The sequence below is a fragment of the Engystomops pustulosus genome, chromosome 1 (genome assembly GCF_040894005.1).
Source record: "Engystomops pustulosus chromosome 1, aEngPut4.maternal, whole genome shotgun sequence".
NCBI lineage: Eukaryota > Metazoa > Chordata > Amphibia > Anura > Leptodactylidae > Engystomops > Engystomops pustulosus.
The window spans coordinates 153,394,596-153,407,565 of NC_092411.1; the positions used below are offsets into that span (position 1 = coordinate 153,394,596).

At 41.8% G+C, this 12,970-nt stretch overlaps 1 protein-coding gene across 1 annotated transcript in view; it reads left to right on the plus strand.

Moving 5' to 3' along the window:
* The window catches only part of STK11 (serine/threonine kinase 11), a 52,556-nt gene that overhangs the window by 16,854 nt on the left and 22,732 nt on the right, over positions 1-12,970 (plus strand). The window contains exons 3-6 of the mRNA XM_072111675.1: positions 486-575; positions 2,009-2,141; positions 2,232-2,368; positions 3,416-3,543. Of these exons, the coding sequence (XP_071967776.1) occupies positions 486-575; positions 2,009-2,141; positions 2,232-2,368; positions 3,416-3,543 (488 nt within the window). The remainder of the gene's footprint in view (positions 1-485; positions 576-2,008; positions 2,142-2,231; positions 2,369-3,415; positions 3,544-12,970) is intronic.

The window sequence follows — 12,970 nt, forward strand, 5'->3', positions numbered from 1 at the left end:
CAGAGGGTGATGCAATCACTTTTCTCCCTGCCAGACAGAATAATAAGTTGCTGCACCATCCCCCAGCTGCTGTGTATGAGTGATCCAGCTCAGGTTGATTAGTCATGCTTGATTAACCTCAATTTGTTATTACAAGCTCAGTGTTTGAGGCAGCCATGCTGACCCAGCTTTCCCAAGCTCCCGAATGTTATAACTGTTTTTTCAGCAAAACCACTCAGCTCAGGGATTAACCAAGATATGATCCTGCATCAGTTTAGCTACAGCATTCTCAAGATATGTTTGGTTCATAATGCATCAAATCAAATGGTAGGTTTCCTTTAAACATTGGGAAATTTTCTTAATGAAGAACCTCACATCATATTGATGCTTTTCTCAATCATGAGATGGAACAATCCTTACAGATTGCAGTATAGTGGGTGTTGTTAGATATAGTCATTCACAAAAGCCTCTCAAAATCAGCATGAAATTCCTTAATTAATATGTACGTATATGGTGATGGAATACTGTGTATGTGGAATGCAGGAGATGCTGGACAGTGTACCGGAGAAACGATTTCCCATCTTTCAGGCACATGGGTAGGTACCCAGGAATTATTTATTTACATATATCTTAGTGTATGTGTCCTTTCCTTGGTGTTGCCTGTGTTCTACATCTTTTTAATTTTTGAGAGCATTTTGACAACAAACAAAAAACGATAAAAAGAAAAAAGTTAAAAATGGGCATAAGAATACAGATATACATGGATCCGCCATGCAAAGAAGAACCCAACCTAATGAACATAGTCATATCAATGGCAACAATAAATGGTCAATGATAGTAGACAAAATACAGTGGTGAGATAGTGTGAGTACTACAGTAAGACTATAAAATCTAGAATTCGTATAACATCACATATACAAAATGCATGACTCATAGACCTCATTGTGGAAGAGGGGAAAAGAGGAGTAGACTGTACATTTTCAGCCTGTTGCCTATTTTCCAGCATCCATTAGGCTTCCCATAACTTCCAAATCTTGATAAAGGCAGGAACTATGTAGCTTAGGGAGGTTGTCAATCATTCCATCTTGCAGGCCTCTTGTATGTTGGCCGGGAGGTCTAGTAGCATGGACATGAAGGTCCGACCTCTCCCTGTGCAAGTACCGTATTTTTGGACTATAAGACGTCCTTTTTAGCAAGAAAAATCTTGCTAAAAAGTGCCTGCGTCTTATAGACCGAAGGTCAGGAGTATCCAGCACTGCCAGACCCTCCTACCCACTGTAATGGAGATCGGATGATGCCCTGACCTAGCACTTCATCTCAGCACTGCTCTTCCCTCTCCCGGGTGTCCTACAGGACCTGTGGGGATGTCAGAATCATGTGACTTATCACATGCTCCTTACATCGCCACATACTGGTGAGAATGGGGACATGCTGCCCTGGGTCAGAAGGGGGGCGGGGGCTGGTGTGTGTGTGTGTGTGTGTGTGTGTGTGTGTGTGTGTGTGTGTGTGTGTGTGTGTGTGTGTGTGTGTGTGTGTGTGTGTGTGTGTGTGTGTGTGTGTGTGTGTGTGTGTGTGTGTGTGTGTGTGTGTGTGTGTGTGGCTGAGCTGTATGTGTAACTGTATGGATGATGCAGAGCTGTGTGTGCTGTGCTTTAGTGAGACCAACAGAGATATTTTAATTGGTGTAAAATATATTTTTTCTTTTTTGGAAGTCTAAATCTGGTGTGCGTACTATAGCAAGAAGCGTCTTATAGTCTGAAAAATACGATATATGTAAGCTAATCCTGAGAGTATCCTTCACCTTTGGAAAAGAGGGGACATTGAAGATGTAGAGCAGTGGGTGTAAAGGTATCTGTAAAGAAGAGAATGAGCAGATTAGATATTGGACCTCCTTCCAGAAAGGTTGCAATATTGGGCATGAGTAGAAAATGTGTTTCAAAGTGCCTTCTTGGGTATCAGCAAAGAGCTGATGGTGCCATGTTATACATCAAACATTTTCACAAATGAGATTTGTTTTTCTGTTTTAAAGGTATTTTTGCCAGCTTGTGGATGGACTGGAGTATCTCCATAGTCAGGGTATTGTGCACAAAGACATTAAACCTGGGAACTTGCTGCTCACAACTGACGGAACGCTCAAAATCTCAGATTTAGGTGTTGCAGAGGTATTTTGAAAGAGTATGGGGGATTTAATGGGACTGAGACTCTAAATTACGTTTAACATTTTGAGTAAAAAAAAACCTCTTTCCTCACAGGCCTTGCACCCATTTGCAGAGGGTGATACTTGCAGGACCAGCCAGGGGTCGCCTGCCTTTCAGCCTCCAGAAATTGCAAATGGCCTCGACACCTTCTCAGGGTTCAAAGTGGACATCTGGTCAGCAGGCGTTACCTTGTGAGTTTTCTGTGATGGGTTTGCACTTAAAACTGTCATTAATAATTAAAATTTTCATCTAATTACAGGTACCCATATCCTTCTTAATTCTATTTTCGATTCTTCACATTTTTAAAATGTGATAAAAGCTCCCTGCCGGCTCTCGACTCGATCATCGACATGGTCACAGTCCTCATCATTATCTGCGCACTTTTCTTACAATTCTACTCCCTGCTCCCTTCTTTCTATCCTTTCCATCCTACAGTCATGAGCTGACAGAGATTTGCAGCACATGGTTAGCTCATGGTTTTATGAGGGAGAAGGAAGTAGAGTTGTAAAAGCAGTGTGCAGATAATGTTGAAGGCTCCTGATTTGATGCAGATTGCTGGCAGGGAGCCAGCTCTAATACCGTATATACTCGTATTTAAGCCAGGTTTTTTCCCCCACAAAAAATGTGCTGAAAAACCTCACCTCAGCTTATACACGAGTCAATAAAAAAAAAAAACTTGCACACTCACTTTCCGGGGTCACCGGTGCTCGGTGCGGCTTCCCAATGCTCGTCGCGGCTCCTCTATTGTCTTCTCTCCACTGTAACAGCCGACAGAGAGCGTGGACGGGTCTCTGCTGGCTGTTACACTGGAGAGAAGAAAGAAGAGCCGCAGGGACGGTAGCATCGGAGAGCCGCATCGGTGGACCGCTGGAAGGTGAGTATGTAAGTTTTTTTTTATGTGCTTGGCAAACTGGGGGCTGCCTGGCCGTATACTACTGGGGGCTGCCTGGCCGTATACTACTCGGGGCTGTGACCAATGCATTTCCCAACCTCGGCGTTCTATTTGAGTCAATAGGTTTTCCCAGTTTTTTTGTGTTTAAAATTAGGGGCCTCAGCTTATACTTCAGTATATGCGGTATATAAAAATTTTAAAGGACCACTAATTTTAAAAGCATATTGGGAGTTAGTATTTAAAAGGTTATGGGAACTCCTTTTTTATTGCACTCCTATTCTAACTAGTAATCTTAAAATGCCTTTTACTAATGGTCTGTCATTAACTGATCTATCTCAATGCACAGGTATAATATCACTACTGGGCTGTACCCCTTTGAAGGGGATAATATATACAAACTGTTTGAGAATATTGGAAAAGGAGACTACTCCATTCCTGAAGAATGTGGGCCGCTGCTATCTGACCTACTGAGGGGTAAGTACAAAGGAGTTTAATAGGCAACGTCATTACATAGTGTTGCTTATCAACAGGCTTAAATCTATAACAAATATTCTGCTCTTTGAGACTAACTTTTCTTTCTTTCAGAAATAGGAGCTACTTATGTTAAGGAAGTCCCACCCTTTCGTAGCTCTTGACTTTTGGATCCATTTAGATGTCTGTATTCTGACCCAGAAAATAACTCTATATGTCGGCTGCGTTCCCTGCTCAGAATGTGTTTTTTAATCCTACAGCTCAATATTTATATAAAATGCTGTGGGTTCTAGTGCTTCCATGTGACTTCTATGGGGTATTGTGCAATCCTGCACCTTTTTTCTCTATGTCATATGTTGCAGCCATGGGAAAATTTAACCATAAAGCAACCAAAGTAACTGCTTGGGGTCCCAGTTATCATGGGGGGGTCCCAGTTATCATGGGGGGGTCCCAGTTATCATGGGGGGGTCCCCTCACAATGTAAAAATGCAGCCAATTCTTCCAGATCAATAAGTGGTTACAGCTTACACCCTGTTTGTTTTAAACTGTTCTTCATAAGAAGCCAGTTACAGCTAGTGGCAGATTCCTATAGAGCCCTAGTAACTATTTGACACCTTTCTTTTAGCTAAAAATAATTCCCCTGAGATTCCCATATATTCAACTTTATAGTTTCACCTAGTATCTAAGCACGGCTACAGCGAGTCAAGGTGTTTTATGTGGTCAGATATGTACATGGGGTATAGTTTGCTAATATTATAGGGGTTGTTCGAGAGTTATGAAAAAAACTGTGTGGGGGGGGGATCTGCTTAAAAAAAATAAAGATGTACTTTCCTTCCGACGCCCTCCTAGTGGCCCGTTCTGCTGTCGCTGCGGTCTGTGCGCCATGTAAACAAACATTCGGCCAGCATACACAGTGCTGTGAATAGGGACAGGTGGACGTGGCCTGCCAGAACCTGAATCCAGCACTGCTCTTGCGGCCATGTTTGTTTACATGGCGGGTGGACCGCAGCGACAGCAGAACGGGAAATGAGGAGGGTGTCGGAAGGCAAGTACAGCTTTATTTTTTTTAAGCAGCCCCCTACTGGCTACCTTTTTTTGTTTTTTTCCTCTTGGGCCGCTAGCCGGGGCGAGAGCCATGAATAATTCGGAGGAGTTCCTAGTACTTTGCGTCAGGTTTTTATTATCATCTCTGTATTTTATTCCATTTAGCTTTACTTCAACTTTGACCTGTCTCCCTGTGCCAGGTGCTGAAATGGTAACGGGAAGGTGATAAGCAGTGGTGACCTAAGCAAAGGCTTTATTGGACAAAAAAAAAATCTTGTTTCAGTCTGAGAGTTCTTGAGGTGCCTTGTGGTAAAAATCTTCAGACTTCTTTTCATTTGACTTTTTCTGGACACCTCTATAATGCCCAAATTGATGGAAAGCTACAGTGATGGATGGCCTTCTGGAATTTTTTTCCATTTGGGAATTACAGAGGCCTCTGGGAACCTTCACCAGAACAGTCTTTGCACATCCACAGACTGTTCTCTCCTTTTCATGGCTTAGTCTGCTGTGAGACCTTAGAACAGGGAAGCACAAGTTTCTTTGGTCAGAGGGACGCAGTGTCATATCACTCAACTTAAAGGGGTTGCACCAGTAACCAGTACCCTAGATGCGTCAACAACCACAATACAAAACAAATAAATGCTAAATGCCACATTAGACCTATAAATACAAACTCAGAAACCAAGTGCATAACCACCCCCCCCCCACCCCCCAAGAGCAGACATAAATTATAAAAAGCATATAAATATTGGAAAACCCAGAGAAGACAATAATAAAAATAGAAGTCCAGAGCTGATTTTCTCCTTTTCTTAAAGATACAGTACTTTTTTTTTTAATTGATTTCTCAAACACAAACAGTTATGTAGGTTTTCTACTATGCAGTCTACCTCCAAACTTCGCTTCTAGAGCATTTGCAGAAGTGGGAAACCCTGTCTATGTTTTAATCGGACTACCTGCTGCATTACCCTCCTCGCTCTTTCCCCAACCCGCAAAGTGCTGGACCTGGGAGGCTAGAAAATATAGCCAAGGATTAGGGATTCCCAGGCCACTTCTCTGAAGTGCATCCAGACAGATACGTGCCTGTTGGTCTTTCCAAATTGGTTTACGGAACAAACCTTGTATTCTATGGAAGTAGGACTGCGCTACCCATACCGAATTATGTAGGATTTATAGGAGCTGCGGCATCAAAACCATTTTAATCACATTCCTACTTCCTACTGGGGACAGGGGGAGTTTGCACCATGTTTCAATTCTGGTTAAAGAGTGAAAGAGTAAAGAAAGGCTCAAAGTTATCTTTTATGTAATTCTTTGCCTTACCGGTTACCACTACTCCCATATTTAATCTTGGATGCCACCTGTAAGGGGCCTAAGGTTTGGGGATCTCCCGGAATTGGATCCTGGGGAAGTAGAACTGACTTATCCCTGTTAATATTGAATCCTGAGTACCGTCCAAAAGTTCTAATAATATTCATGACTCCAGTTAGGGACCTATCCGTATCTCCCAGGTATATTAAGAGATCTTCAGCATAAAGAGAGACCCTTTCCTCCCTCTCTCCTCCCCTAAAGCCCTGCAAGTCTGAGGCAGACCAAAGTATGGCCGCCGCAGCTCTATTGCCAGCGCAAATAGGAAGGGGGAGAGCGGGCAGCCTTATTGCGTCCCTCTCTCCAGTTGGAATGCTACCAAAACCATACCATTAACATTTATTCTCGCTTTTGGATTGGTGTAGAGCAGCTTGACCCACTCATTATAGTGGGGTCCAAATCCTAGTTTCTGCAGTGTGGCCCATAAAGGTTCCCACTCCACGCTTTCCAAAGCTTTGGCAGCGTCAAGTGAGAGAACCGCTCTTCCAGTCCTGCTACCCCCCTCAGCTTGGATGTTTAACCCCTTGAGGACGCAGCCATTTTACAGCTCAAGGCTCAGTCCCATTTTTTGGATTCTGACATGCGTCGCTTTATATGGTTATCACTTTTGAACTCTGTTACTTATCAAAGCGATTCTGAGATTTGTTTTTCCCCACATGTTGTACTTCATTTTAGTGGTAAATATTGGCTGATAAGTTTTGCGTATATTTACAAGACAAAAAAGAAAAAATCATGAATTTGTTTTGAAAAATTTGCCATTTTCAAAATCATCGCGTTTTGGGGCAGATAGATTTACCACTTATATAAGTTGCTAAACAACATTTCCCATGTGTCTACTTCACATTTTCATAATTTTTGAAATGTTTGGATAATTTATTTTAATTTTAAGAATTTACTATTTTGGGGATAAATACTGTTTTGAATGAAATTTTAAATATTTAGCATTAAAAGCACCCTACATAATCAACCCGTTTTCAAATCTGCACCCCACAAACTATCAGAAACAGCTTTTTGGGAAGATTGTTAACCCCTTGAGATCTTCATAGTAATTGAATCAAAATGGAGGTGAAATTTAGAACGTTCATTTAGCCTTAAAATTTACACATTTCCAAAAGATAAAAAGAGAACCCACCATACAATTTGTTATACCAGTACAGAGGACCCCCCCCCCCCCCCCACACACACATGTGGCCGTGACTTGTTTTATGGCCGCACGGCGAGGCGCAGAAGGGAAGGAGCGCCCTGCAGCTCTCAGGATTTTTGTTTCCTCATTGACCCCTTTCCGTAGGCTATAAAATTTTCACTTTTCCTTTTATTGGGGCCATGTGACAGCATTTTTTTTTTTTTTTGCAGGACGAGATGCTTTTTCCAGTGTTACCATTTTGGGGTTGGTATCCCCTATTGTTGGTATCCCCTATTGTTGACAATTTTTTTTTGAGGTCAGGAGTAGAAAAGCATCAATTCTGTACTGGAATTTTCACTTTTTTTTCCGTGTTCACCGTATAGCCTAATGCACATGCATAGGCTGAAACTGTGCCTTTAAGATGACGGCATAGATGCCATCTTTCAGGCACCGCCAGTAGGCAGCTCTGGGGTCCTGGTCGGACCCCAGAGTTGCCATAGAAACGATCGGCGCCCCCGAAAACGACGCCGATCGTGGGGGAAAGACCACCCCCAAAGGCAAGTTAAATGCCACGGTCGTGCTTACCGCAGCATTTAATGGGTTAATCACCCGCTATCGGAGCTCACTCCGACTGCGGGTGTTACCCGGGATGTCAACGGTAGATTACCGCTGACACCCCGCGACATCCTATGCCGGCTCAGCTCCGCCTACCCGCCGTAGCTGTACTGCGCTAATCGCGGGAGCCAGCACAGCACAGCTACGGCGCGGAGCGCTTAGGGTTTAAGTACCTCCCACATGTATGATATTTATAAAAGGTGGTCTAATCGAATGGCGCACTCTGGGGTATTGGTTTAAAAGGTTTTATTTATGATCAAATACAAGGTCTTCAAGTCACAATGCGTTTCGGGGCATAGGAACCCCTTTCTCAGGTGAAAAAAGACTAAATGTAGTAGAAGTGGTAAAATGTGAATATATAATTCGAACATAAAGTTGAAAATAAGTAGTGGTAAAAAAGGAGGTACATAAAAACATGCATGTAAATAAATACATAGATAAATGCACAAACTGCTCTACAAGCACAAATAGTAATGTGGGAAGGGATACAGCTGAATGACAGTACCTGAGATAAAATTTCATGTGGTCTAGATAAATAATTATTTATTTATCAAATTTTTTACCGATTTAAACAAGTCTTTTCATTACATAAATACATGCTTTGAACATTGTGAATCAACCAGGCTGATGGGAAAAAAAAAGATAACTGTACCTAAAAAGGGATTTACTATTAAAATAGCTTTTACCTGATGCCAAGGGTAACAGAGGACCCCTGGAAGCATTCCAGACAGTGGGGGTCATTTACTTAGGGCCCGATTCACGTTTTTACGGCGGGTTACCCGAATTTTAATGTTTTGCGCCGGGTTTTTGGTGCACGTGATCGGAAATCGGGGGCATGGCCGAACGAAAACCCGACGGATTCGGAAAAACCGCCGCATTAAAAAAAAAAAAAAAAAACGGTGTTGCTAGACACGCGCTTACCTTCAGCCGGCAACGGATCGTGAACTCCGGCGGACCTCGGCAGACTTCAGCGCAGCAGCAACACCTGGTGGACGTTGGAGGAACTGCCTTAGTGAATCGCTGGAAGACCCGAATCCACCGCAGAGAATGCGCCGTTGGATCGCAAATAGACCGGGTAAGTAAATCTGCCCCAATGTATTCCTACATCTGAATTTATCTCTGTGTAGTGGGGAGCGTCTCGCGCCTAAACTAGAACCTTGCGCATGGGCAGAAGCTATTTTAATAGTAAATTCCTTTTTGGGATTTTTATTTATTTTTTTCCATCAGCCTGGTTGATTCACAATGTTCAAAGCATGTATTTATGTAATGAAATGACAATTATTTATTATCAAGACCACATGAAATTTTATCTCATGTACTGTTATTCAGCTGTATCCCTTCCCACATTACTATTTGTGTTTGTAGAGCGGCTTGTGCGCATGCATTTGTGTATTTATCTGTGTATTTATTTACATGCATGTTTTTATGTACCTTCTTTTTTACCACTTTCAACTTGTGTTCGAATTATATATCCACTTATTTTCAAACTATGTATCCACATTTTACCAACCTTTTATTCTTTTACCACTTCTACTACATTTAGTCTTTTTCATTTGAGAAAGGGGTTCCTATGCCCCGAAACGCGTTGTGACTTGAAGATCTTGTATTTGATCATGAATAAAACCTTTTAAACCAATATCCCAGAGTATTTTATAAATATTGTCCATATATCCTGTATTGTTTGGCAACGACTCACAGGAGATTTCTATTTGGAGGCAGCACCTGCAAAAATTCCTCTTGAAGCCTGAATGTAGCGTTGTGCCTATCGTTAGCACAACTAGATACGGTGAGCACATTTCTATCCTCATACCTAGACTATTTCTAAAAGATGTCACTCTATTAGCGCTTTCTCCCTGTCCTTCCTTGCCACTTTCTACCACCTTCCTCATGTACGAGGGAGGCAGTTACCCAGAGAAGGCGATTAGCAAAGGCCTTGGCCAATATCTTAATGTCCACAGGTAGCAATAAAATCAGGCTATGTAAGTCTGGGTTCTGTAGGTCCTTGCCTGGTTTTGGCACCAAAACTACTATATCCACTCGTATTGACATTGAAAGAATGTTATGTGACTTTGATTCCTCGAGTACTTGTAACAACCTGGGTAGCAGTCTCTTGATGTTTTTTAACCCCTTATCACCAACACTAGTTTTCAGCTTAATGACCAGACTCGATTTTTCAAATCTGACATGTCTCACAATAATTGGTTATAACTTTGTAACGCTTTAACATATCCTGGTGATTTTGAGAATGTTTTCTCGTGACACATTGTACTTCATGTAAGTTATAAAATTTAAGTGATAAGTTTTGCGTTTCGTTCTGAAAAAAAAGTGAAAATTTGGCAAAAGTTTGTAAAAATTCTTCATTTTCCAAGTTTGAAATGTTCTGGTTTCCAGACAAGATGTAAAACTACCCAAAAAGTTTGATAATTAACATTTACAGAATATCTGCTTTATGTTGGGATGATATTTTATGCTTCCGGTCATTTTTCTAGGATGTTATGAGGTGCAGAACTTTAGGTGCGATTTTTCTCATTTTCATGAAAATTGCCAAAACTCACATTTTGAGGGACAACTCCGCTTTCAAGTGACTTTGATCTGATGTACCCGCTCCCCCGTACCCACACAATGTCAGAGCTGACTGGCACATGCTTCTTACAATCCGGAAACCATTTCTTATCCTTACTTCAGAGCTGAAGGAAGGATGTATAATGGGGATTTTTACTGTAGACCATAAGGAGCGCTGATTTGACTATTGTTCCCTCCATGCTCCGAAGAAAAACATTTTCAAAAATAAAATGTTAGGTTGAAGGCCCCACCTCGAAATATGTTTCCTTTCTGTGTTAGAACTGAAGAGCCCATTATAATACTGGAGACAATCCTGGAGACCCCCAGAGTCCCTAAATAATACTGGGGCCCCCCATAATACTCCTGGAGACTCCTTGAGAGCCCTCCTAAAAAGGATCAAGACCCCCCTCCAGTGACCCTTAACAAGGTTGGGCACCCCTAGTAAGGGGACTTACTTTTACGATGAGGCTTTAGACGCCTTCTACCTTCTCTGGTTCCTGACATCGGGCAGTACAACCAACTCCAGGATCCGGTGCAGCATGCAAGGCCTGGAGCGGTGAGTACATCTGGTACCAGATGTACTCGCCACTAGCTGTTACCCTTGACCCATGAGTGCTGCCGTCATTGAAATAAACGCTCAACGGTGTCACCAGGGAGCAGATGTGGGCCGCAACCTGAGGCCCTGTGTGCTGTTGGTTGTGCACACCTACAGAGTGGTGTATCTTTCCAAATCATGTGAAATCACCTTAAATATCCAGAAGAGAACTTCTATTAAGGTGCAGAATGGGAAGCTCCTCAAGCTAAACTTCAAGTGTCAGAGTTGAATACTTATCAATATTTAGTTTTACCCCTTTAATAATTTGCAACCATTTTTTAAAAATCTGCTTTCACATTCTTTGTATGATGTTTTGATGGCAGAGTGATGTTTGGAATGCTTTGATTTTTTTTCAATTCGCACTAGGCCATAATGTAATGAAATATGAAAACATTTGAAAGGGTCTGAAGATTTTCTGAATGCACAGAATTGAAAGAAGATGAGTGTATATTGCTGGGCAAAAAATGGTTTTGCTGCTCTTCAAGCTAGCCGTAGCTCTCATTCTATTGCAGACAAAATGCAGGAAAAAATTTCAATAGCTTAAAGGTTGGTATATAAAATACAAAGTATAGATGAACACTGATTATGTAGGCTAGTCATTGGCAGAAAAGATTTGCACATCTGAGCAATGGGTATTTTAGAGTCTAGTTCCAAAATATTCTCTGTTCGGTACAGAGATGCAGAACCATCATGCTATATAGATGGGAATTTACTGCATTACCTCCTTTGTACAGTGAGGGGAGCTGCTTCATCATAGCAATTTTTACCTGAATCTTTAATATGCGAACAAACCCCCTCCAGAGTCTGTCCAGGAGCAGCTCTGACGTCTTTTCATTCATGGCAAACTCCACAGAGGTTATTAATGTAAACCTTCATTCAGTGGTGCAGAGCTGCGTGTCTTTGTGTGGGTGGATTGGATAGGAAGGGGGGAGCCTAGGATCGTAGTGGCTGGAGTCTGAGAGAGAAGCCCTTACGCTTGTGGAATCTAAATTGGTTTCCTGAATAATCTGATGTCAGCTTTCCATACTGATAAAACCCTGCACCCTTTTGCTGCATGAAATTGCAAAAGCTCTGGAAAAATCCTTTGATGTCTTGAATTGTTTTTTAAAATTGGTCTCTTGTTGTCTCTCTTGAATTGTTATATAAGATTTAATTGAAGAAAAAGATGAGGTATTCAAGATAAAGCTGAAACCCAAAACGTAAAAATATATATATGCTCTTTCTTCGTCAAATCAGAAAACCATGTAAGGTAATCACATTGATACAGATTTTTATCTTGGACTCAAAACGGTCCTTCATGTTGTAAGGTGCCTCTTAAATGAACTCTTTCATGGCTGCCTGGTACCGGGACGAGAGCACAAAACTAAGACACACCAGTCTCTTAGTGAATGTAGAATCTTCCCCCCCAGTTTATTAGTGCCCAGTTGCATATATAAATAGAACATCATCATCAAAGGGGCGTGACAAGGAGATAGAATACTGCAATGCTATTGGCCATAATGAATTTACTAGGACATTCTCCAGAAAGGTTAACTATTTCTTCTTAGAGGCCTTGTTTTCTAATTTCCCTGAGAAGAAGACTCTGGCAAGTCACGGAGATATGCAGGTGCTAAAGCTTACTTACGTCTCATTAAAGTTTAAGGGAATTAGCTGGCAGGCGAGCAAGCAGGTTACATAAAAATGAAGTTTGAATCCTGACATTGGTTGGACAGTGCATGACCCCTGGCTAATACTTAAAATGGCCGCTTGATCTCCAAAATGGCCACTGTTTGGTTCTCTTGGTCCAAGATGGCCGCTGTAGAGGAATATATCATTAAAGCACATAAATGCAGCATATACACACATGAATCATATACAAAGACTTACAGAATATACACATCACGTATGCATACAAATATAGAGTGTATATCCACATCAGATATACACACACATAGAGCAATTACACATATTCATGCAATATACAGACATGCAGCATATTCACACTTAATACAGGCCTAATTCCCCAGATGCTGGGGCCCCCTGACATTGTAGTCCCCGCTGCTATGGCTGCTACCCCTGTAGTTATGCCCCTAGTCTTTCCACTCCTAAAACAACACCTGCATCAGACTGCTCTACTAGAAAAGGGCGAC